The sequence below is a fragment of the Lontra canadensis genome, unplaced genomic scaffold (assembly GCF_010015895.1).
Source record: "Lontra canadensis isolate GAN:19392208 unplaced genomic scaffold, GSC_riverotter_1.0 scaffold3, whole genome shotgun sequence".
Classification (NCBI taxonomy): domain Eukaryota; kingdom Metazoa; phylum Chordata; class Mammalia; order Carnivora; family Mustelidae; genus Lontra; species Lontra canadensis.
The window spans coordinates 21,308,504-21,336,061 of NW_022630997.1; the positions used below are offsets into that span (position 1 = coordinate 21,308,504).

General features: G+C 36.2%; 1 protein-coding gene and 1 non-coding gene across 11 annotated transcripts; both read right to left on the reverse strand.

Annotated features, from left to right (window-relative positions):
- Positions 1-165: 165 nt before the first annotated feature.
- Positions 166-27,558, reverse strand: ZNF518A (zinc finger protein 518A). 10 transcript variants are annotated; one of them, XM_032883506.1, is made up of 9 exons: positions 26,433-27,121; positions 24,650-24,732; positions 23,947-23,991; positions 23,441-23,545; positions 12,296-12,348; positions 10,675-10,825; positions 7,591-7,640; positions 6,925-7,048; positions 166-6,779 (listed from the first exon to the last, which is right to left on the reverse strand). In XM_032883506.1, the coding sequence occupies exon 9, from the start codon at positions 6,653-6,655 to the stop codon at positions 2,180-2,182; it is 4,476 nt and encodes a 1,491-aa protein (XP_032739397.1). In that variant the 5' UTR covers positions 6,656-6,779; positions 6,925-7,048; positions 7,591-7,640; positions 10,675-10,825; positions 12,296-12,348; positions 23,441-23,545; positions 23,947-23,991; positions 24,650-24,732; positions 26,433-27,121; the 3' UTR covers positions 166-2,179. The 10 variants fall into 10 exon arrangements, with proteins under 10 accessions (XP_032739397.1, XP_032739423.1, XP_032739372.1 ...); XM_032883532.1 differs by lacking the exons at positions 12,296-12,348; positions 26,433-27,121 and adding an exon at positions 27,541-27,558; XM_032883481.1 differs by lacking the exons at positions 12,296-12,348; positions 26,433-27,121 and adding an exon at positions 27,217-27,325.
- Positions 8,520-8,622, reverse strand: LOC116858635. Its single transcript, XR_004380971.1, has one exon. It is a non-coding gene; the product is annotated as a U6 spliceosomal RNA (small nuclear RNA).

Here is a 27,558-nt window from a genome sequence, read left to right on the forward strand (position 1 = left end):
CTCAAACAAAATTTCAAAATTTCGCCTATGATTTTGGGGAGAAAAACCCACACTTTATTTTACACAGTTCCCTAGCATTTAAGGAAAAAAAAAAGTCTTTGATATATAAATATTTCCCATTAGAATAAAATCCCCTTTTGATTTTAGTACAGTAAAAAAATTGTGTAAACACAAACTTAAGATAAATTTAATTGATGAAAATATTCATTACAGAAATTAACATTGCTTACCATTCTTTAAACACCATATACATTATTAATATATACTGTATATTTCCAATCAACTCCATTCTTAGGCTCAATTTAAGAAACACAATTGTAACAGGTTTTATACAAAAAATACTTCACTAGGAAAGTAGACAAACTGCACAAAAAAAGTACATGTGTATAATGTGCATAGCAAGATAGCTTGAAGCATCTATGTATGGCTTTCTTTAAAATAAAACTTTTGGGGAAATGGGCCCATTTGGGACCTACTGTTACAGTTGACATATGTAAACTGTTTCACATCTTTTAGGCACTTGCTAACAATAGTGTTCAATCCCTGAAAAATGAATTTACCCAAAAAAAAAAAAAATCTACATCTAAAATAAAAACCAAGAAAATAACATGGGTAAAGTCTTACATATTCCTTTTAAATTAAACAACCAGTTTTATTAGTGCATGCACAGAACTAAATTGAAAGAAAATAAACTTTTTATGTCAAAAATCTTCTGTGCAAAATTTACATAACAAACTGAAAGGTACAAAAATATGTACAGGTTTAAATTCTTTCTTATATACAGAAAAGAAGCCCTGAAGTTTTCAATTAATGAAAATGTTTTAACACTTATAGTAACAATATAACAAAAATTATACAGTTATTTGTAATATAAGAACTCCATTATTCAAGAATCCAACAAAATTTGATCCAAACTTACATGGTGAAGTTTCAGTCGATGATTCTGTTGTTGTCCTGAAAATATCCATTTTAAAACTCTACCTGCTGGGTATATCCCCTAGGAATCTGTCCTGAAGTTTTATGTCCTGCCACTGAGTCCACTATTAATGCTTCTTCATTTCAACTGCCAACAATCAGTAAAATAATCTGCTTTGGGTTGTCAGGGAGACCAAAAAGGTGCTAACAAAAATGGTTTGTCCCATTGTGTACATACATGTTCAGACACCTAAAGTAATTAAAGAGCAAAAATCTGATTTGCTTTGCTAATCTTGCTTCAAAATATTGTTTCTGTAGAGTGATTCTTAATTTTCAAGAAAAGCCATTCCCTTGGAAGTGCTTCTATGTTCCACTTTTTAAATGGATGAAAACCAAGATAAAAATTGGCCATTTGGTTTATGGGGGACAAACAATTTAAATCAAATAAGCATAGTTCTGTGCAAGAGAATCACTGGAGATTATCATCAAATCCAGAAAAATGTTCAAGTTCTTTAATCAGACTTTAAACTGGACCAAGAGAGTTTAAATCTTTGGAGGCTGCCCATCTACTGTAATGCCTGACACAGCCATTTAGAAAAAGAAAATCACCTTGGGAAGGTATTCCAATTCCTGATTTGGGACACAGCGTAGAGAAAAGAGATTTACTTGTGAAAAACTCTGTTCAAGCATTATGTGGTGTATCTGTAGTTAGTTAAATGTGCTCTCAGAGGAGCCCAATACCCTTCAAAAAGAACTATATTTAGCAGATGTAAAGTTAAGTTCTTTACTCAAACTCTTGGTGGGTCTTCAAAAATGAGGAGAAACTCCTTCAGCTCCGTGGTGAAAGAGCCTCCTCCATCTTCAGAGAAAGCTACACTTAACAGATTCATAAGGCTGGTGCAAGGAGAGAGGGGATGCAGCTGTCAGCCATGACCCTCTACTAAGAGTCACTATATAACTAAATTGGGAAAACTGTTTTATCAAAATTTTCTTTAGCCCTAACTTCTCAAGAACACATTTTAAAAAATTAAATCAAGGTACATCTGTGCTGCAATTAGTTTCTTGCTAAACTTATGTGTGCAGTGATAGCATTTTCAAATATCACACATGAAACTTTTTTAGTCTCCCATGGAAATTCAGCCAACTTTCAGATGCTCAATTTTAGGTACTATACTGAAGTAGAAAACGTCTGCCTTAAGGTAATTCAACCCATGTTTTCTTCTAAGATAATTTTACTTTTCTTTTCCTTGGTAACTACAGTAAATTATTCTAACATATTCCAGTCACGAGTGGCTTCCATTAGATGTCTCTGCCCATGACCAGCCCAAGCATCCTGATTGTCAAATACTCTACCACAAAACCAACAGTTAAATTTAGCTTTCAGAACATTTTCAGAGGTAGTCTTCACGATCTGATAATTGTTTTTGCTTGTCTTTTTGAGTGTTAATTTTAGCACAAATCTTTCTTTCACAGAACTAACAGGTTTCAATGTTTTATGTCTTTTGGAAAAATCACCATAAATTGTTTTCGAGGCATTATCACAAACTGGCTTCAGTAAAGCACTGATAGTTCTTTTCGACAATGAAACCTTAAGTACACGTCCATTAAATTTAGCAATAGTTTTCATCACACTTACTACTTCTGGTGCATCTGCATCAGGATGATTCAAAACTACAACTGGTTGGTTTCTCCTAGGACATTTCACAAGCTGTTTGGAACTAAAGGGGAAAAGCCGCAAAGTTCTGACTGAATCTCTTGAAAGCCTTGGTCTGCTAAAATCAAATGATTCACGGGCATCTTCAGGTTTAGACTTTTCTTTACACTTTCTATGTAATGTTGCTTTTTTTCTTGGAGGTTCTTCATAACTATTCCTACACTTTCGTTTACAGTTTCTGTTTCTAGATACAAAGGCAGTTTCAGAATCTTTACTTCTTGCATGAGTTTTTACTCTTGAAAAATTTTTTTTCAAAGTCTTTTTTCTATTGAAGCTTCTCTCGATTGTACAATTTGTTTTACACCTTAATACCCTGGTATCTGAACGGTCAGTGAAACATAATGGTTCCTCAGAAGATTCTGGGCATGTTGCAGTAGAAGTTATCACAATTTCATTTGCTGGCATCATATCATCTAGTAAGAAGGGTAAGGCATCTCTAGAAGATTCTGGCTCTCTCTGCTCTCCTCCTGTAGTCTGATCAGATGGTACCTTGTCTTTCTGCAATGAAGATGCAGAGGTGCTTACAGACAGATTGTTAGCAGCAGTCACATTTAAAACAGGGTTAAAAATTTTCAGCAATATTTTCTGTGGTGTTCCTTCAGGTTTCTTTGGCTGTATGTTTTGATAATATGTACTATTTTGGACTAATTTAGGCTTAAGCAGCTCAGTCTTATTTGGCATCACACACTTTAAAAAAACAGCTTGTTTGCCATCAGGCAAGAGGGTATAAAGAGGTGGTTTTGGAAAAATCTCATTCTGCTGTTTTACTGAGTCCAAGATATTCAACTTGGTGCCCTGATGCTCAGGTACTGTATTAGGCGTAGGAACAGCTTTCGCTGAAGAATTTGCTGATGTTTTGATGATGTAAGGGCCTTTTAATGGCAAAGTATTTTCTGAGCTACTTTTCATGCTCAAACAACTGCCAATGCTGGAACAAAGTGCAGGTGTCAGACAATTACTGTTTCGTTCTACCTTTAAAAAAGGTATTCTGCAAGGCTCCTTAGCTGTAGTTCCACAAGCCTGAGCACTCTCAGTTTTGACAGTGGAAACACCTTCAAGTTTCCCATTATTAAATGTTAAAATCATCCCAGGTTTCTTGTTTAAAAGAAGAGAAGCAGGTACACCTTGTGTATTAACCAATGGAAGTGGCCTTCCTGAAACAACATGTAATCCAGGCTTGTTAGCAATGTGCAATGGTACAAAAAAGCCTTTTGGAGTCTGAACAAATATAGCCTTTTTTGGTTCTGAATTCAGAAGTGGACTCTGCCTATATAAAGAACCTAAATTTTGTGTAGTGGCTCGCAGTTTATCTTTTACGAGCTGCTGTGTTATTATTGCATCCGACTGAGTCTTAAGTAATGTGCCAATACCTGAAATTCTAGGTGTCTTTTCTGAATCTCTCACATCTTGTGATATTGACAGATTTTGTTTTTCTTTTCCACTACATTTTAAATTCAGATCATTGGTAGGCACATTAATCCCTATACTACCAGATGGAATAGAGAAAATGCCTTGTACTTTGAAATCTTTTGAAGATTCAACTATTTTGCCTTCTCCCTCAAGTTTCTGAAATGACTGGTCACAATGAAGTGGCAGGCCTTTATCTGGGGTGTTACTATTACTAGAGTCTTGTTTTACCTCAGATTTTGTTTTTAATCCATCCTGAAGTAACTGGTTTACTTCAGGCGGCAAAAATTCTGATGCCTGTTGACTCTGGAGAGAGAAAACAGAGGTGATTCTAGGCATCATAGGTGACTCAACATTAGAAATGTTATCCCACTTAGATTTTTCAGTCAAGCTCTCTAAATTTTGATTTTCATTAGTGTATAAGTTCTGTCCGTCGCTGTTTTGTCCTTTTTCTAAAACACACTGTTCTTCAATTTCAGCTTGCATTTTTAAAGTTCCATCTTTAGTATTCAAAAGGCTAATAGATGCTAACATGCTATCTGGATTTGAGCTCTCTTTCCTCACTAGTGACAAAACTGATTCACTTATTGGTTGTTGAACAACTGTCTTGCTTGATGAAGGTTCTTTTTGAGAGTTTTCACACATTCCTGTTCCTGAAAGCCTATGCCGTTTACTGGAATTATTTACTTTTGAGTAATTATGAAAGGGCAATGATCCTTGGTTGGAAGATTCAACAGGTAACTCAGAGTTGACATAATTAATGCAATAGTTATGCATATCCCCACTGTTAGATGCATTTTGTTTGGTAGTAGAGTTGACTTTATCTGGACTTCTAATGGCAGCACCTGATATCTCAGGGTGACTCTGAGTAATATAACTTCCCCACAGGTCAATATTATCTTTTGTTTCAGCTTTTGTGGTCAAATTCACTGATGCCGAAACCAATTCTGATGCTGACAAAGATGACACATTTTTTTCATCATCCATTGTTTGAAGCATATTACTTGTTTGAGATAGCAAAGCCATTTCTTTTTCTGATGTTACTTTCCCTGAAAGTATAGGAGATGAACATGAAAATGGGGTAGTTGCTTTCATGTAAACTGTGTCACTTAATTCAGTTGTTACTCCTGCTAAAAATCCAGTAGTGTCCAAAGTCCGGGGCTGCAAATTGGCAGTACTGTCCTTTGCAGCATCTGACTGTGAGCCTGGTGAATATAAATTCTGTTTATTGGTAGGTAACAATTTTATTACAATATGTTGTTTTCCATCCACCATCTTAAAGCCCATAAAATCAGCACTGTAGTTAGCAGGAATTGTTATTCTATTATTTTTCACCATTAACACTGTAGGTCCTTGTACAGCAGTCTTCAAGAAACCTAGAGTAGAATTTGATCCCTCTTCAACTCTATTACATTGCCCAGTGGACAGAAGAGTTGGCTTTTCTGACTCTGACTCAGCAGGTTTATCATTATTCTCACAATGTGGTCTTTCATCCTTTTCTTCATTTAAATGCTCTTGAACAAGATGGCTCTGGTCTTCAGATTTAGCCTGTGTTTTGCTCACTTTCTTGAGCACTTGAGTGTTTTTTTCTATACTTCTGTCACTTCCGTTGTTGATCTTTTTGCGTTTCCAGAACGTCTTCCTTGATGCATCTATTCTGTATCTTTTCAGTATCAGCTTAAGTCCTGCTGAAGTCTTTGCCATCCTCTTTTCATATTTGTCTTTTTCCAGTTTTTCTTTCGCATATAAGTGTTCTTTGTGCAAAGTTATAACATGTCTTACCAGGTGCTCTCTCCTAGTAGCACCATAGCTACAATATTGACAAGTGAAGGGAAATGTACCAGAATGAACATGAAGGTGCTTCTGAAGCTCTCCTTTGGTAAAACATACATGATGGCACTTACCACATTTATAACGGATTTCATTATGTCTATGAATGTGCTGAACAAATGTGCCAACATCCTGGGTGGAGAATCTGCACTTTTCACATTGAAAACTACCATTTACACAATGTGTGGATGCAAAATGCTTTGTCAAGTCTAATAAAGTATATACACTCTCATTGTTACAAATGTCACATTTTACTAAAGTGCTTCTATGTGTCCGTCTGTGTTGTTTAAATATCTGGAAGTCATTTGCTGAAAAACTGCACATTTCACAAGGATAGGAAGGTAATTCACCATGGTGCCACATTTGAAAGTGTTTCTGCAAATCATTTGGACTATATCGAGTGCTATCTCGGCATTTTAAACAGTTGAAATTGAGTATTTTTGCAGACATTTTTAAACCCTCTTCTTCAACTCTCTCAGACTTATGGAGCAACATACAATCCTCTACACAGCTTACAGTCTTTACACCGATAGATTTTCTCGCAGTCTGTGGTTGACGCTGAAATAATTTTTTGTATCTGTCAACTTCATGTTTCAAAAAGACTTCATTTGGAATATGTATCTTCGGCAAATCAATTTTCACATTTTTGAGTTCATAATGAAAACTACTTTCTGCAATTTTTGGCCTAGGTACTGATCTGATAGTATCCACTATCTCATTTTTCACATCGTAATTTTTTAAAGTAGTTTGTTTTTCATCAAAAAATAACGGTTTCTGTTCAGATGGCATGATTTTACAAAAAAATCCCAACTTCTTTTTTCTCTAAAAACTGAAGTTACTTGTAATTTAAACAGGAAACAATACTGTGCCAAGACATCTTCAAAATACCAGAATTTTTTCCACATTAACTCACCTAAAATCAAACAAAGAATTGAATTTTCGTAAGTATCAGTAAATTTCATATTTTAAAGTTCATTTTGATACAAAATAGGAAATGCTGATCAAACACATACATAAAAGATATAAAAGACCTGTTAAGTATTTTAAGAATAGCTTACCAAGAAGTAATAGCTTGAAGTAGAAATAACACTAATCTGCAAGTCGGGAAATACAAGTTTTACTTCTGTCTCTGCTCTGTGACACTGGGCAAGCTTCAAGTTCTTTGAACCTCAGTTTTGTCATCTAAAGAAAACCACAACTGGATAAGCACCCTCAAGCTCTAGATTTTTATATTAAGTTGGTATGACAATATTTAAGCAAGATTTTAAAATATCTTAATGAGAACCATAAAAATTTAAGTTCCAATTACACATGTGTCTCCAGTTACACACATGAACTATTATAAACTCTCTCGCCTCCTTAGCTGACCCTCTGGCTACTACCTTGTGAGAAACTCAACAGGCTTCTTCTTCAGATTCTCTATTTCCTTAGTGCTTCAGAGATAATTTAGATCTAAGATGTTTCATTTATCTAACAACAGTGACAGAAGACATTATCTGCTCTTTCAAGTTATCATTACTAACTGGTTAAAAAAAAAAAAAAGAAAGAAAAAGAAAAGAAAAGGAATAGCACATCTTGCTGGGATACTATTAAAGTACTAAAATCTTTTTGGTTCCCAACCATTTTGGCTTGTCCCTAGAACTCAGGCAGAAGGCAGCAAGGAAAGCTCCTGGCATATGAGAACGTACCCATTACTACTTGCTTCCATTAATTCCAACACTTACTGGTTTGTGTTACTCTAGACAAGTCTCAATCTCTGTCTTCGTTTCTTCATCTATAAGGTGAAAAAAAAAATTAGTACCTTCTCTATATTTCACAGGGTTATTGTAAAGATTAAATGAGAAAACATATGAACAATATTCTGTAAAGCGCTATATAAATTGTAGTTATCATTACTGTATGTGATTACCATGAAATGACACATTATCGGTTAAACTACAAAATAAAAAATAGGGTAAGTAATAAGATGTGAAAATATATTGCTGAGACTGGAATCTGAGTATAAAAGTTCAGAAATATCAAAATGTGTATTAGAGGAATTACCTTTTCTTACTTTTGTGATCTTAAATATGTATGTACGAATAATAGACAAAATCATGTAAGCTAAAGAAAATAAAGTATAAATCACGCTGAGCTTCATCTGTCACGTATAGTCAAAGGTCTCAGCTTTAAATTTCAATTAATCTCGGGGCACCTGGCTGGCTCAGCTGGTAAAGCATGCAACTCTTGATCTTGGGTTTTGAGTTCTAGCCCCACGTTGGGCAGAGATTATGTAAATAAATAAAAACATGAAAAAAAAAATTCCAATGAATCTAAGTAACTAGATACTGTTTCAGAAATCCTTTATTAAAGGAATACAATTAAAAGTTAAATTACATATTAAGAGATTCTTTTAATATCTCTAACACTCAGTAATTCTGGTTGCGTCTAAAAAACACATTCTTTGATAAGTCTTTAAATACACACACACACACACATATCCACACATATGCTAAACTGATAATGAACTCATTAACAGGGTACCAGTTTACTGAATATATTTTTAGTAGTAAAAAATCACAATTTCATTATTCAGTGCCATACACTGTGCTCTGACTCATACCATTTTCTCAGAGTTCCTCTACAAAGGGTGGTACAATGCTCAGGAACTGCTCAAAATATGGAATACTTCACAAATTTGCGTGTCATTCTTTGCACAGGGCCATGTTAATCTTCTCTGTATTATTCCAATTTTAGTATATGTGCTGCCAAAGCATGCACTGGCTTTACACACTATGTCTAATTCAGTAAAATATTAAAATTTTTACTTAAAATGTTTTACTCCAATTACTTAAAGCATAATATAAATACTTTTTCTTCAGAAGTAAGGAAAACTAAATAAATGGCTAGAATAAAGTTCAGTGACAGCTGCTGCTGGACACTCCATACCAACTGAGAAGACCCCCTAGAGAGCGTCACATTCTCAACAGTGACAAGCATCATAATCACCAATGGAGACTTCACCATACCAGAATCTGAGGGTAAGGTTCAAAGAGGTGAAACTTTTAAGCACACCTGTAACGGTTCTCCACTCGCCTGAATACTCTATTGTGGTCGTTCTGGATTATCCATACTCAAGCTTTTCTACTATACACATGATCAAGAAACTATATCATGGGTTTTCTTACAAAAGGGAAATTGCTTCTTGTAGTAATATTACATGTATTCAAAAATAAATTTCTAATGCTAGAAACAGACTGATAATATTTCTAAATATCAACTCCATTTCAAAATATCTACACAATTTAAAATTTTTCTTGTAAGAAAACACCAAAGTCTAACAACCAGTGTTAAAAAAGGATTTTAAATAACTCGATCAACTAACACTTACTAATAAATGAATGCCTACTATGAATGTGAGGCATTTTGACGGGTGCTGTGGAAAGATTAAAAAACATGGTCCCCACCCTATTGCAGCTTACAATGTGAAGGAAGAGAGGCAGGACATACACATTAATATACTGCTTATTCAGAGATGACCATTCAGCAACCTCACCCTTCCAGGACATGAAGAACAGAAAACAATTAAGTAGAACACATGGCAGCCAAAACAGAGGTCACAAAGTTCACCCATTAAAGTGCATGTTCTTGGGACGCCTGGGTGGCTCAGTGGGTTAAAGCCTCTGCCTTCGGCTCAGGTCATGATCCCAGGGTTCTGGGATCGAGCCCTGCATTGGGCTCTCTGCTCAGCAGGGAGCCTGCTTCCTCCTCTCTCTCTCTCTGCCTGCCTCTCTGCCTACTTGTGATCTCTGTCAAATAAACAAATAAAATCTATAAAAAAAATAAAATAAAATAAAAAAAATAAAGTGCATGTCCTTTACACACAGGCAAAACACTGTTAATAAAAGGGACCTTATCAAGTAATCCACTTAGCTTTTACTTAAGCTTGGTAATGCAAAATAATTAATATTGAACATCAGTATTTTTTACATTGAATGAATGGCATGTACAATAATACAGTATTAGGGGAGCTTGTGTATTATAAGTAGTTTGGAGTTTGTTATTCACCCTCAAATTTTGAATTTGGAGAACCTATTTTTGTCTTCAACTATGTTCAACCTGCACTATGTGGAAGCAATCAATGATGACATCTGGCAGCAAATTATACTAGGGTCGCCACCTATGGGCAAAAATATTTGTGTGTCATGAATTTCTCAGATAATATAAAAAAAGGAAAGAGGAATTTTACTCTAATTTTAATCTTTCAAGCTACTAGCTAATGCTCTTTTCACTATAGTTCAATCTTTACCCTCACCAACAAGGATTACTGATTTTAAATCTCCATTTAAACTACTGCCCTCTCTCTATATTTTTACCTCCTAAGTCTTAACCAACATCTCCTCAAGCCTTGAAAAAATACTACTTGTAGTAACAGTAATACTACAAGTATGAAGTATTAATAGTAATACAAGTACGCGAGCCCTTTCAAGCAAACCTGGAGAACTGCCTGCATCAAGATGGCAACTTAAGCCATCTGGATTCCATCTTCTTCCAACTGCCCAATGAAACACAAACCAAAAAATGACGTCCTACAAAATGACTAGAAATTAGAAAAACATTCCATACACACACTGCAAGGTGTTTGGTAAGAAACAGTCCAGAGAGAGAAGAGTGAAAACAAATGCAAACCTACTGCCAAGCACCACTTTTAAAGAGGAATTTGACCAAGGGACATTTATTTAATAAGCATTTAAAATAAGCATCTCTTATGCCCTTCCTTAGTAAGAAAGCAAAGGACATAAATCTGCCCACTCCCTCCCTGAACATACCTTGAGATTCTAGAAAGTGAGGACTTGAGCGGAAGATCATGTGGTACCCTTTGAGGAGATAGAAAGCTTGGGCTGAGGTATGGGAAGGAAGAGAATGAATCCAGAGTTCTGAGCTGGGTCCAGGGACTGAGTTGGGACTCGTTAGCACCAGCTGTTGGGAAAAATATAAAGAGGAAATTATTTCTGAACAAAGATAAATCTTCCTATATTCATGCCTATCTTCTGTTTAACAGTTCTGTCCTTTGTCCACATTAAGTAAATTATCTCTAAGTTGTCAGGGAAAAAGTACATTAACTCCCCCATCCCTTTAACTAAAAAACTGAAAAAATCTTGGTTCATTCTTTAAGAATTCATCTCAACTACCAAGGCCATCAAAAGTTAAGCTGGCAGAAACATCACTAGCTGCAGCAGCTCAACAAAGAGAAAATAACCTGAACAGAGAAACCCTTCCCATTCCCCCATCCAACAATGAAAAACAGTAACTACACAAAAGTTTCCACTACCAGAAAAAGGAGGAAGCTTAGGGGATAAAAATAAAATACTAGTTGGCGATTTCGGTAAGACCTGAGATAATATACTAAAAAAAAAGAAAACTAAGAACATACTGCCATGAAAGAGAGAACAAAGTAGATGGGAGAGAAATAATGATTTTGAAAACAAGAAAAAAGTAACATTTGAGTTTGGGTTTTTTTTTTAAATCAAAGGCTCCTCAAATGCCAGGCAAGATTATATTAGTTAGAAAAGAACATTAGACTCAATGTTTACAATTTAGCCTCATCCAATTTTTGAGTTTAAATAAAAATGAAATACTACCAAAAAAAAAAAAATGTAGCAAAGTAGAGTTACCTAAAAGGGTATTTTTCAACAGCAATGCCAACTTTAATCAGAAATCAGTATTAATCAGACATTTTCAGGACGCCTGTGTGGTTCAGTCGGTTAAGCATCTGCCTTCGGCTCGGGCCGTGATCCCAGGATCCTGGGATGGAGTCCCACATCAGGCTCCTTGCTCAGCGGAGAGTCTGCTTCTCCCTCTCCCTCTGCCTGCCATTCTCCCCTGCTTGTGCTCTCTCTCTCTGACAATTAAATAAATAAAATCTTAAAAAAAAAAATCAGACATTTTACTCAGAGTGACATTTATAGAGTTCTGAGGAAAACAGAATAACCCAAGAATCCATTCTCTACACAGGAAAATTCAAATGTAAAGGAAAAACACAGTTTTAGATGTATAAAGATTTAGAGACTATACTACATATGTACTCTTCCAGAATAAAGTTTCAAGTAAATACTTTAGCAAAATCAAATTTCAATCAGAAAAGAAGAACTTAAAAAAGGAAAAATGTGTTATGGAAGAAATATCTCTCAACAATAAAATCTATGAAATAGAAATAAAAGTAAATATTTTGTTAATACAGTTAAGAAATTCAGAAAAGACTGGAATAAGAGAACACTTATGACACAACAAATATGTAAGAGGTCCTTAAAAAAAAATTAATGATAGGAAATAGGGGACATGAAAATAGCAACAAATTTCTAGTTGCTGGAAAGCAGATAAATTAGTAAATGACCCTGCAAACACAAGAAAACTTAATCCCAGACAAACTGGGTAATGCTAAGAACTAACCTATTTTAGTTCTGAATCTTCGAAAGGCTTAGGAACTGGCAAGTACCAAGTAACTACGAAAAAGAGAGGAGAAAGCTAAAACAAACAGAAATTTGGAGAAAGCTGCTTGAGTTCTGGTTTGATGCTAAGATTCCCTTCCCCACTCCATAAGAAAGGTTACTGCTATTTCCCCACCAAAGCAAATGCATGCAGGTTTATTCTCTACAGAAAGTACACAGACACTCTTAAACAGGGGATACCAGACACAGCTGAGAGTGGGTACCATACCAAAGCCAGAGGATTAAATGACCATATATGGATGAGACACAAACCCCACCCCAAGCCCACTATTCCCCCTTCTACACTGGCCCCTAGACTAACATAGTCCTACTAAAAATATGGTCCGCTGATGGTCCATGAAACATTCCTCACCAGTTCACGACAACATATGTACAGAAACTGAGAGTTAAGCATTTAAAAACTACTATAGCAACTTTACAGAGTTAAGTTTCTATCTGTTGAATCAAACAATAAAAATGTGGACTTGTATTTTATATGCCTTCATTTTTAAAATTTCATTTTCTGAAATACACAAAATAAAAATCTGTACACAACCAGGAAGAAAGTATATAACTTCCAATTTACTTCTAGAAATGTATCCTAAAGGTAATAAGCAGGTTCAATGAAGCATTGCTTACAGAAATCACAAAATCAAAAATAACAAAATGTCCACCAATAAATAATGATATTTTTGTTCAGTGGAATATTATTCAATTTAAAAAACAATATTATAAACCTGTATTTATTAATTGGAAGATATTCAAGATGCATTTAATAAAAAAAGTGAACAGTAGACATATTAGGAGTTAATCTGTTCAAATACTGATAAGTGTATAGAGAATAGATGAATAAGGAACAAACACATGGGCCCATACAAACACATAGTAAAAAGTCAAGAATAAGGACACCTAGGTGGCTCAGTTGGTTAAGCAACTGCCTTCAGCTCAGGTCATGATCCTGGAGCCCTGGGATCGAGTCCCACAATGGGCTTCCTGCTCAGCGGGGAGTCTGCTTCTCCCTCTGATCCTCCCCCTTCTCATGCTCTCTCTCTCAATTTCTCTTTCAAGTAAATAAAATCTTTTTAAAAAAAGGAGTCAGGAGTACACATTTAAAAGTGTTTATCATGATTACTGGTCATCCTTAGGTGTTTCTTAAAGTGCTGTCCTTGGATCACTACAGCCTCCACACTGGCAAACTTATCACAGCACAAGCAAACAGCTTACATTTGGATGTGATGAAAATGAGCTCCTGCCTCTAGACGATACTGTTATGAAACTTTATCAAAAAATGGCATGAAGCCATGAAAATTCTGAAATTCTCAAGCAGAGCAAGTGAATTGTGGTAAACCAACTGAGTTTTTTCTGAACAAACTGATGTAAATCAGTAAAACTGATGCTAGCAAAAAGCTGAGGAATGTTGACACTAAAGGTGGAAATCAAAACAAAATAGGTATCAGTTAACATTGTACATGGTACCCAGTACATCAGTACTGCATCAGTACACAGATACCCAATCACACCCATGCAGAGAGGACTGTACAACAGCCATAAAGTTACTGGCAAACATTATACTCAGAGAATAAAAAATTATGCTATGTTACTCATGGTATATAAATTCATGCTATTGAGAGGTCATTTTTTTTTTTAATTTAACAGTTAATCTGTGAGCCTTGAGGATACCTTAAAAAGTAAGTAAAGGAAGCTGGCACCACCAGAGTAAGTTATGAATGCAGTGTTCTTACACAAATATAAAGCTGTATTTTATATAGAAAACAAATGGTATTCAACTAATATGTTTCCTGATCTTAGTACATCATTAAAAGAAAAAAATTTAAATAAAAAGAAATTAAAACTTCTTTTAAAAGATAAATAGCAAAAACTATAACACTGATCTAAATTTGACAATTATTTTTTTATCAGGTGTCCCCTGCTTTATGAAAGTTTGCTTTTCAAAAGTTTGCATTATACCACTTCACTTACAAACCTACAGTAGTATGTTTTTTGCTAACCAAAAGAAATCCAAAGAGGGTTTCTGTTTTTACAAAAAAAAAAAAAACAACAAACAAAACAAAACCTATAAACAAACAAAAAAACCAAAATCAGCGTTTAGCCTCTGTTTTGCAGCAATCTGTTACAGAGGCAGCATGCAGCCCAAGCAGTGAGAATGGCACCGCCAAGCTCCTTCCCCAGGAACTACAGGTCAGTATGTCAGCATCAGGAGGCCAGAGCTTTGAACTGTGTCTGTGGGCATCTGTGCCTTATCTCAATTATTCTGGCCTCCCAGTAAGATGTGCCTCCTAACGTATCAGAAAAGCCTAAGACTAAGGTTATTTTGGGGGTCTGAGAATACTCAAAAATTTCCACATGAACTAGTGCTAACTGCTTCTTTGCTTTATACCATTTCAACTTATAAAAGGTTTCCTAAGAATGCTCTATTTTCAGATAGTGGGGGAAATCTTTACAGTATACAAAGAAATGAACAGCAAGGATAATGCTGAACTATTTTTACATCAGCTAAGTATATTACTCTTCAATAAAGTTCTGGTTTTCATCTGACAAAACTTTATTCAGAATTTTCTTTTTTGATGCTATCTTTAATAGTTTTAATACTGACATTATATAGAATATATAAAATGAATTGGAGTAATTTCCACCATTTCATCTCTGGAATAGTTCACTAAACATGAGAAGTGCCTACTCCTTAAAATTACACAACTGTACCAAAATACCATATAGGCCTGATACCTCTTTGGATTTTAGCCCTTACAAAGCTTTGAAAGGTCTTCCATGATTTCTGGGCTCTTGGGGGTTTCTACTGCTTCAATTATTTTTCTCAATTCATATTTTCCCTGAAAATAACCAATTTCCTTCACATTGTCTAAGTATACTCCCTTAAACCTCACTTTTAACAACCTATTGTACAGAAATAAAAGCACAACATATGTAACAGTATCACTTAAACATCCATGCGTAGGAGAATGATTGGTAAATTATGGAACATTTACCCACCTGAAAACATTAAAAACAAAAAGGTTTATGTATTAAATTGACTTAGATTTCGTTGTGAATTTTTGTTTTGTTTTGAAATAAGGAAGTTACAGACGAAAACATGTAATAATACATTTTTCTATTAGGAGGAAAGATCCTCATTTTCATGTCAGGAGCAAAGATACTATAGGGCTATGTTTGTATAGGCATAGACAAATCTACAGAAAGTTACCTCTCAATCTACTGGCAACAAGTTAAATTTCTTAGGGAATGACGGCACAGCAAAGCAAAAGACAAACGTACCCAAACAGCAGGGGGAGAATCATCAACTCTCCTAAGTACTCTGAGTGAAACCAAGAGGACAACGTTACTACCGCCAAGTCTTCACTGAGGCTTGTGTCTACTCTTGCCCTTGAATTCTAAGAAATCTTATATCCTTAAAATAATTCCTCCTTTTACAGCTTACGGTGACTTAAACTACTTTAAGCTAGTTCTATTACTTGTAACCAGACTCTTAAGACATTAAGTTGATAGATCAATGTTGACTGCCTTTAATTCACAAAAAGGTAGGTTTCGTGAGATCGTTTAAATCAAGAGTAGTAGACTTAAACTTGCACAAAAGGAGCAAAGGCTACCTAGAGCAGAAAAAAAGAGTAATATTGGAAGAAAAGCATTTTTCTCCCATGGCACTGTGGGATCTAGATGACAGAGAAAATGTATAATGGTGAGGTTAAGTGAGAACAGACTACAGAGGACAGATTTGAACTTGAAATGAAAGGTAACCAGGAGCCATGGTGAGTTCATGAGCAGAGAGAAGTTATAAAAGCAGTATTTTAGAAATATTATTAGAATGGTACTAGAAAGCAAGATATATTGGAAAGAGTAAAAATAGAAGTCAGAAAATTTAGAAGACTGACAAATCCAAATAAAAAGCGAGGAACCAGAGAACTGGCAATGTTAACACAGGTTAGGAATCGCAGAGAAATTTTAAAAAGATGATTCCCGAAGTGAAATGCCAAGGATAAGAAACAACTGAATAGAGTACAGTAAATCAAAAAGCACCATTCCTAGAGTTTCATTTGCTTTCTATAACAGATTACAAAGCAAAGACATTCTATAGTCTTTAGCTTTACTGAAATGATATAAAAAGAATCTATATGCTTTTTATTAAATTCTTGTTGCTTAAGCATTAAAGAACTAAAAAAACTCTGATTTTAGCTTCCCCTCATTTGTAACTCAGCATGTAGCTCTGTAACCTAACGTCACATCACACAGACCGAAGGACTAACATCATTAGCCATTATTTTGTATAACAATTTCATTCCTTGAGTCATCGAATTCTTTTCTACAGAGATAACTGAATTCAAAACACTCATATGAATATATAACTAGAAATAAAACAAAAGAAGCATGCAGCAAGAAGAGCTTACTGAAAAAAACCTAAGGTTCTGCCTAAAAGGGATCTAGAAGAAAATTATAAAAAAACCTAAAACTTCGTTTAAAAGCAGAACCTTATAGTGCCTTCAAAATAATAATCTTTTCATGACGTGAAACACATTCTGGGCTTTTTTTGGCAGCTGCTTTAAGTTTTTAAAAAGTTTACCTGTAGGGGTAATATTTATCATATTTTACATAAGTGAAAGAATACATTTTGTAGAATTAATAGATATAATAAAAGGCAGCTCTCTCCAAATCATGGCCTAATAAGCAACTTAAACACAGAAAAGAGAAATGAAGAGCTAAATATGCTAATGTAATTAAGGACAGATACAGAGAGATTCAAAATGCTAGGATACATGTGAGCCATGTACCACTCAAGTAGGTTGGTAACACTGGTTGGTATACAATTATGAAGGAGTCCCAAATCAAAAGTTAAAATATAGAAGCAGTTCTGGTTCAGGTTAATCTTCTTTCTTATTACTGACACAATGACTACACATATAATGTACAGTGCCCAAAATCTAAAGATGCTTTCCACTCCCCTACATATACACCTTTATTCACTTTTTTATCCTATTTCCTTTCACCAGGCTTGTCATCCCCTTCTATCTTCTCAATACTGGTTGAACTTCCTTTCTAAATCTATCTCCTATAGGGACACGAAACCTGCAATACACACAAATCTCTCCCTTCTCTGAATATCCATTTAAAGTACAACCATTGCTCACCATTTCATTACGCTGCTTTATAGTCACATCATTTCATTTTTAAGTTTTACCTCCCAAGGTAATTCATAATCTTCTTAAAGACAAGTTCTATTTTATATTTTTCATTTATCCCTCACAAAAACCAAGACGATTGGTACACAGGGTCCTAACACACTCTTGACACATTTATTCTTTTACTTGCAACCAAAATATCTGACTTCCTGTGACTTTAGATTAAATTACTTTATAGCAAATGCTACAGATCATGTAAACTTTTTTGCTGTAATGGAATTTGACTTCACACACACACATGCACACACTCTATCAGCCCTTCAGAAATGATTTTCAATATGTGGAAACTGGGAGAAAAATCAGAAGTAATCCACCCAAAGTAAAATAGAAACCACTCAATTTAGTATGGGAAGGAGAAAGATTATTTCATCTCTTGTGCTTTTCTTCTGTCATTTTGCTGTGGCAATGATGTACATCAGGCAGATTTTACTTAAGATTTTGGAACACACGGTGGGGGGAATCGAAAAATTTATGGCTATCTGACTGGGACAACACGCATCAACATGCTTCCCATTTACCCTCAGCTTCCCACAATAATGCAAACTATTCAATTTTTCTCTGGCCCCCCAAAATCACCTGTCTCTATGACAGAAGCAAATTCTACTTCCCAGACTTCCCCACCTTAGTAATATAGCACCACAATCCATCCAGTTACTCATCTCAGAAATCAAGGAATCATCCTGCATCCTCTTTCCCTTACCCCCACGCTAATCCATAAGCAAGACCTGTCAATTCCATCCCCCAAAAAACATCTTGAATTCTTGAATTCTTCTTCTCTCCATCTCTACTATCATCATCTCACCACTGTCATCTGTAACTTGGATTAAAATAACCTTCTAACTGGCATTCACGCTTCCCTCTTGCCCACCACCTTCCTCTGAATCCTTTCCCCACACAGGAGCAAACGTGATCTTAATATAAAATAGATCACTATGCTCCCTGCTTTAAAATCTGCAGTGGCTTCCCAAAGCACTTAAAATAAAATTTAATCTCTGCCAAGGCTTACAAGGAGCAGTGACATCTGGTACTGTACCTCCTTCTTAAACCTCACCTGACACCACTCTCATCATCTGTACCTCTAACTCCAGCAAGCTATCACAGATAGTCTCTCAGTTCCTCAAATACTCTTTTCCTACCTCGGGCCTTTGCACCTGCTAGTCCCTGCTTGAACTGTTCCTTCGATTCTTCAAATGGCTAGATCTTTCTCATCTTTTAGGTCTCAGCTCAAATATCATCACCTCAAGAAAGGCCTTCCCCAACCTATAAAGCAGCACTTCTCAAACAGAAAAAAATTATTCCCTATCTAAACCTCTTGTATTTCTTTTTGGTAACACTTTGGGAATATTTTATGTATTTGCCAATTTATTTTCTATCTGTCTCCACCACTGGAATAAAAGCTGTATAAGCACAAGGAACACATCTGTCATGTTTTTTGCTGTGTCACCAGCATCTGGCATCGTGTTGGCCATGTAGCTAGCACCAAATCTGTGCCAGTTTCTGTTCGAAGCACTGAAAATACAGCAGTGAATAAAACAGACCAAAATCCCTCACCTCATGGACATAACACTCTGCTAGTTATTTAGGTGATAAAGTAAGTAAGTTATTTAATATATTCAAACATCCCAAGTGCTACAGAGAAAAATAAAGCAGAGAAAAACAGGCAGAACTAGAGAGTTGCAATAAATGTGAAGTCAGGTAGCCCTCATTTGAAAAAGTCTTATTTGAGCCAAGATCCTAAGAAGTGGAGGCAGAAAGCGTTCCCGAGAAAAGAAATAGTAAGTGCTAACACTGAGTGTAGAGTGTGCCTAACATGTTCAGAGACTAGAAAGAATGTCAGTATGACTGAAACAGAAAACACTAGAGGGAAAGCAGTAGGAGATAGAAGTCAAAGAAGTAATGGAACTGGAACAAGGCCTGAGGGACACCAAAAGGACTCTGGTTGTACTATAAATGAGATGGGAAGCTACTGGAGCACTTGGGGTAGAGAAATAACATAAGCTGAATGATTTTTTAGAGATCACTTTGGCTGCAATGTTAAGAACAGAGTATCTGGGAAGGAGGTAAGAGTGAAAGCCAGAAGACCAGTTTGGAGGTAAGTATACTACAATGGTGGAGACTTTGGTGGAGACAATGAGGCATGGTTAGATGGTGGATATGCTGTGACGACCTAGCCAAAAGATATGCTGACAGACTAAATCTGGTCTGTGAAGAGAGTATGTTAAGGATTAACTCTTAAAGTCCTAACATCAGCAACCGGAAGAAATTAATTGCTATTTATTAATATAGAAAGACTATGTGGAAACACGAAGTATAAAAAGTATATCAAGAGTTCAGTTTTAGGGCGCCTGAGTGGCTCAGTGGGTTAAGCCGCTGCCTTCGGCTCAGGTCATGATCTCAGGGTCCTGGGATCGAGTCCCGCATCGGGCTCTCTGCTCAGCAGGGGGCCTGCTTCCTTCTCTCTCTCTCTCTGCCTGCTTCTCTGTCTACTTGTGATCTCTGTCAAATAAATAAATAAAATCTTTAAAAAAAAAAAAAAGAGTTCAGTTTTAGCCATGTAGAATTTGAGAGATCTAGTTGATATTCAAGTGGAAATGTGGATGTGTAGCTGAACAGAGAATACACAGACCTTGGGGTAAAATAAAATTTTTGGAGTCACTGGTGTGTATATATTTATGTATTCAGAACTAAATAAAATCACCAAGGAATAAGTACACACACAGAGAAGTCCAAGGACTAAGCCTCAAGATACTACAACATTCAGAGTAAAAAGAGAAGAAAAAAACCAACTAGTAAGAATGAAAGGAATGACCAGTGAGTAAGTTAGGAGAGTGGTATCCTGAAAGCATAGTAAAGAGTTTCCCAGATCAGAGATTGATCAACTCTGTCAAGCAAGATCAGGAGTGAGAACTGACCACTGGATTTAATGTCAAGACCACTGGTGACACTGACTAGCCCCATAGAAGGCCTGACTAGCACAGATTTAAGAGGAAATGGGAAGAAAGGAAGTGGAGATGAATACGGACAACTCTTTTAAGGAGTTTTAGTATAAAAAACCAAGAGAAGAACTGAAGTAGCGTTATTTTCTTGTTTTGTTTGTTTTTTAAAACTGGGAGAAATTACCCTGAAAAACTGATGATGAAGGAGAAAAAACAGAGAAGCAGTAGCAATGTCCTTCGCAGGATGAGAAGGCGTGAGATCTACTGAACAAGTGGAAGAGGTGAACTTAGAAAATAATAAAATAATTGATCTATAGTTACTATAGAGGAGGATAATAGGAAAATGTGAGCATGAAAAGCTGTCGAATGAAATGCCTCATTAAGTCTATGATAGGTGGTCCACAGCCAACAGCCTGTGGGCCAAATGTAGCCTGCTGCCTTTTTTTGTAAATTAAGTTTCATTGGAACATAGCCACATTCATTCATTTACATATCGCCTATGGCTGCTATCATGTTACAATAGCAGCTGATAGGCCCAAAGAAACCAACCTGCCCACAAAACCTAAAATATATACTATTTGGCCATTTACAGCAGAAGTTTACCAAACCTGGTAAATAGGAATGTTCCAAATGTTAATTCTTTTGAGTTGAGGATAAGCTAACTGGTTATTGAATAAAGAAGGTTAAGTAGACAACAGCATTTAATGGAAGAATTAACCTACATATCATTCCTAGTATCTGGAGCTCAAAACAAGTATTATTATGAGTAATCAAACATTAATTTCATTCTTTATCTCTCTCAGAATGTTTTTATATCTACTGCAACATTAGTTTTGAACTGGCTGTATCTCTACAGGAAGGATATGGTTTTGACAGTTACTATGAGATCGCTCAAAAAAAGGGGGAAAATAAGAAGAAAAAAACTAATTATATATATATTATATGTATATAACATATAAAACAGAACAGCATTGTAGGTCAAAGACTGTTTTTTTTTTTTAAATTTCAAGGCAGAGGAATATAACAAGATCTTTTCCACAAGTAAATTTCCATCACTCAATTACACTTATTTTATATCTTAGCATCACAAAAGTAGCATCACACTTAAAAGAAATATAAACATTTTATTCAAAGAAATCCCCACCTTATCAGAAAATAAAATGTGTTTGGCTTTCTAAATGCCTCACACATGAATTTACTTATAATACTCAACCTTGTATCTCACTACCTCTCACTCCCCCAAAATACAAATTGTTACAGTCAAACCAACCTCCGCCCCCATCTTGATCAGCCCTCAGTCATTTTCAACTCCATCCTTTCCCCAATTATTATGTGCCTAACAAAACTTGAATCATAAGTTAAAACCCATTTGCTGTGATACCTCCTTCAAGAAACCTGCCAGTCCCTCACTAATTTCTTTTCTATCAGAACTCAGACTTAAAATCCATACCATACAATCATGCATTCATTTATCTGCTGTTTGTATTATTTCATATATGTTAATCTGGGTTCCTTAACTAAACTATAAGCACTCAGAAGGCAAAGAATTCCTTTTATTCTTTCATATTACTAAAATGCTGGCACAGCACTGATTATTCTGAACACATACTTATTGATCAGTGTAACCTAAAACTATAAAAACGTGCTATATTAAAGGAAGTCCACCATCCACTTAGCTAGCAGGTAAAATGCTTGACTATCCAGACAGTTGCACACACTTGTACATCGTAGACACTCAACAAATGTTTGTAGGTTGAATGAAGGACTGAATATATACATGAATGATGAGTGATGGGCATCTTTCATAAGGTGGAAGAAAAGGGGAAATTGTGGATGGATGTGATCAATGTGAAGCTACAGATCCTAAATTGGTAAGGGCCAAATATCCATTTGAACATTTTCTGCTGCAATCCAATTCAAACTATTTTATATACAAAATTTTGGCACATAGGACTGGGAAGGACACCATGGTAACTGACAGGATCAAAAGAAAACCATAGATACTCTTAACCATGGTCCCTAGAACTGAAACTGGCATGCTATCGCCACCCGTCTCCCATTTCCATATGGCTTCACTTTTTCCTACTACAGATGGGGTCCTCATACATGTGGAAAAGAATGTCACTAACACCCTACCCCATTGGTAACTTTAGAGAAAAGGGAGGATCTTTCTCCTAGGATTCATACATCAATTTCAAAGAAGGATTCTTGATTATCAATATTCTACTTGATTAACAGGCCATCACTATTTCAATAGGGATGACTAGGCTTGGGTTATAAGACTATATGATTGGCCTACTAACCACGCATAATAGGGGAGAGATGGCTCCCCAAACGAAGAGATACTGAGTTGATAAAATTAATATACAGCTGACACTTGAACAAGACAGCTTTGAACCACGCAGGTCCACTTGCACACAGATTTTTTGATACAGTATAGTACTATAAATATATTTTTCTCTTCCTTATGATTTTAATAACATTTGCTCTTCTCTAGACTACTTTACCATCATTTGTTATTAAGAATACAGTATCTAATATATATAACAACATATGTTAATCAAATATTCATGCTATCAGTAAGTCTTCTAGTCAACAGAGGGCTTAATTAAGTTTTAAAGGAGTCAAAAGAATACATGCAGATTTTCAACTGTGTAGGGGGTCAGTTTCCCTAATCCCTGTGTTGTTCAAGGTCAACAAATACATATTTCTTTTTCTACCAGCTATAACCTTTTAACAACTCTATTTTAATCAGGAATCAGTGATGATTTTACCACACTGTGAAATTATTTGACTTTCCGTGAAACCAATATTTTTTATCTATCACATTTCTTGAAATGAGACCCATGTGAAACCTACTTAATTATCCTAAGTGTCAAGTCATGCAACTTCATTCTGATATTCTGATATGTTTCATGCAGTCAAACCAATAGTGATTTTAAAATTTAGTCAGACTTTGCTCACAATTTTTAAGATGGAATAATCGAAATCATTTTGGTCAGTCATCATAGAGCAGCCTCTTGTTTACTTCATTACTTGAAGTTTTCATTCTTCATCATATTACTTTTTCTGAGAATTTTGGATCAAACACAGTAAAGAAAATCCTTAGCACTCAGCATTTACTTTATTCAGGAACAACACAGTACCCATGTGAACCTAACTCAGTAAGAGGGCAAACAAATGTTATGTAGGAAGCAATTAACATATATAAATGAACACAGGTAAGTACCCAGTATCTAAACTTTGCCACTCTTACTCACTGTACTTAGTTGTTAGACATTAACTTCTAATAAAATAAAACATTCCTGCCTTTGTGAAAAACAAAGCCATCTACTAGAAAAACTCATGGCAAAACATGGTTATGATTACTGAAGTAATAATTTAAGTTGGTTTAGTCTACTTCAGCTATTTCAGTAGTTATATAAATAATCTTATTTCTAATTTAAGGTTATATTTATGGGTACACTTACTGTATTTGGTGAGAGGAATTATATGATACTGTGGTATCCCAGTACCTATCCAAAACAAACAGTAAGAGACACTTGTGTTTCAAGGGTAGATAAACCATGTTTTTGTACAAGGGTACAATATTTTCCACTGAGTATGCAAAGCTTTCCTTATAATACCATGGATTTGATGGCAGATTTTTTTTCCTTCTTTTTGTTCACACCAGGATATTCAAAAGATTGTCTTCAGGAAACTAGTCATAACTCCACAGTGATTCTCAAGTACCTTTTCTGACTCATAATGTAGATGCCATTAATCATAATATAAATATATTTCAGCTTTTCTTTAGGTGCATTACTTTGCACTTATTGGAGCAAAACACAAACACTCTTCTGGTCATTTATACCACTTCAAAACATCTTCCTACCATGTGTAACTCCATCGTTCATTACCCAGAAGACTTTAATGCTGTCTTAATATTTAGAAGAATATAGTTAAAATTATCATTACATCAATAATGGAGTATTAAATAATATACTACAAAACCAAAAAGACCTTTTTTGCTTACATTAAAAGAAAACCTGTAAGTATTTTATGTAGGCCAAAAATAAAACTATAAGAAACTTATGTATACATAAGTATTTTACTTTATTTTGTCCAATATCAAAACATATTAACTTACTGCTTAATAGACTACATGCTGTAATACTTCAATCTTTACCATACCTCCTTCTTCAAGGAACAAAAGGCACGCAATTTAATGCTTGGACAAAGCCACAATCAGGAACAGTGATCAAAAGAGACGATATCTGGAAATGAAGACCAAGATTTTAAAACTGACTGCAAAACCTGTTAGTAAAATGTTTTTATACTCTTGATTCAATTATGCTTCATATTATGTGTTTAAATTTAAGAGGAAAAAGAAAACCTCCACTTCTGGCTCATAACCCATCATTGCTACTCCATGATAACACGTCATAAATTTATAAAAATCACAAAACTCAAAGTTTAGAAGGGAAGTTAGGCTCAATCTAGTTCACTTTCTTTGTTTATTTCAAGATCAGGAAAATGAATCTTGCCAAAAATCACAAACCTAGAACAATCTAGATCTGATTCCAAGCCAGATATTCTACTACCACTACCACCATACTACCTCTTTATATTCACTCATGCTTTCTAACATCCCATGAAAATTGCTTACCACGTAAAGCCAACACCCCCATACAGAACTAAAACATTCATAGTACACACCTGGAATCAGATAATAAAAATTCCAACTTCACCACAATTCTTTCCTTCTCCTTATAGTGCTTTATCACAAAACTTTTGGTAGAGTCCCTAAAGGAAACTGAGCAAGACTCAAAACTTTCATCATCCCCTCCCCCCCCAAAAAAAGTTGTATTAAGTGATCTAAAGCAGACAATGCTTCCATCAGAACAATTCCAAACAGAAAAGTAAACAATAAAAGTACATTAAAGGACATGTTTAAAGTACATTCTGAAGTCAAATTGTATATTTATGCTAAAATATATCTTCTGGAATGCTTCAAGATACAAAAACTTGGGACCACATATACTGTTAAGAAAGAAGAGAATAGGATTTAAAGTGTGATAATAATTTCTTAAAAAAAAACCTCAACCATTTAAAAGCTCATACATTATTGATGCACAGATAGGTATTCATTGTGGTTGTATACTTCTTTACCCTTCCATAAAAACAGATATAACATTTTGAACTGACATTCATTCTTACTTTCACTGCAACAATAAGGAATAATCTGGATGTGCAAAACAGGTCAGATACCTGCATTTTTTCCCTCCCTCCCCTTTTGTTAACAATTTTCTACACTCGGGGCTCATCTTATTAATAAGAATTTTAACAAAAATGAACGTGGTCTACTATGCTTACCATCCTCATGAAATGCTAATGGCCTGAAAAATGTTAACCCAATGCAATGTCTTCCTTTTTAAGTATCAGAAATATACAGTTTTGCTAAAAGATAATAAATTCATTTCTATGGATCTGCAGCTAAAACTTTGAAAAATGTCAGGTTATTTCACTCCCTCAACTTAAATGGTTTCTATCTGTTCAACCTGAGAATACTAACTTTAAGGTACACTCATATCAGATCCCTGGCTGCATAAAAAAACAAAAAAACAGTAAACTAAGCCTAACACACAGTCATTCAAGTTAATGAAATTCCTATCCCGATGTACAGTTTAGTGTCTTTTTCACCACTGCTATCACCAAAGTTCAGCATTCTTACGAATTCCTTAAATATTGACTTATTTTATTTTTCCGGTGTTTTTTAGACTTTTGATATCCAAACACACCCAACGAATGTTTTGGCTAAAATAGCTCACAAATACTAAACGCCCCCCCCCCCGAATTAAGCAAAACTGAACCTAAACTTTTGTATTCTATACCTTAAAGCTACCCTGTTTTGTTGGTCTACTTAAAAGAGTTACATTTTACCTTATATACATTCACCCTATATATTTTCCATTACCATATCCATCTAGAAAGAGACTGTCTACTTGACAATGAGGACACCATGTTAAGAACAGACTCAAAATGGACCCTACAAGTGAGAAAGCCAGTTACAAAGAAATCCATCGGCCACTGGGTGTGGTTGGGGTCTGCAAGAAGGGCGCCTTTGGCCAACTCTGTGGAGGAGGGAGCGCGCGCCAGAGAGCTGAGCGTAGATGCAAGAAAAGACCTCCAATGACCAGAGACTGGACCCACAATGGGGACGCCGTCGAGTCGGACTGCCGTGGGCCTGCGAATCTACGGCTCGAGGGGTGCGGTCGCAGCAATACCCATGCTGTCTCCACCAGCCCCGGAATGCGCCGAGTGGGTGCTTCGAGCGCCGCGCGCCCCGCTCCGTCCCAACACCGCGCCCGATCCGCCCCTTCCTCCGGGGTTCGGCTCCCCTCGGGCGCGCGGAGGCACACGGTCGCCGCGCTCCCGCTCCAGCTCCTAGGCTGTGGGAGAAGCAAAGTTCAAAAAGCCCGAGCGTAGTGCAAACCCAGCTAAGAAGAGGAAGGTTAGCTCTAGCCTGCAGGAGCGCTGAGTAAAAGAGGCGACTTCTCTAGAAAAACTTTGCGGCAAGTTAGGCGGAAGCGCTGAATAGCCGGGACTATTTAGCAGGCGCTTCCTATCACAAGAGGCGGAACCCTGAACCGGTTCAGGGGACCCTGACACCCCCACAAACTCGCATTTTGCCCCCTGGCTGGCCATCTAGAAGTCCCGGCATCCTAACAAGTCTGGACGGCCCCGCTCATAGGGAATACCTGTCGTGGTCCCCATTGCCTGCGAGTCCCTGATGGCGGCCATTACGCTTCCATCCGGGTATTGCCGAAAAGCCGATCGCGGCGCTACCGGGAGCGCACGCTGCGGCGGAGGGATCCGCCGGGCTGTACCTGAAGCGAGCGGAAGAGGACGGAGGCCGGCAGGGTCCGAGCCACAGCCTGCGAGACTAGGCCATTGAGCTGGACTCGCAGCTGACCTCTCAAAGTAGCGCGCTTCCCCGATGCCGGCCACGCCAATGTCTCACTCTCCCCCTGTGCTCTCCAATAGCTGGAGAGATTCTACTGCCAACCTTATGGTAGACAAACCTCTACTCTGTGCTCTTC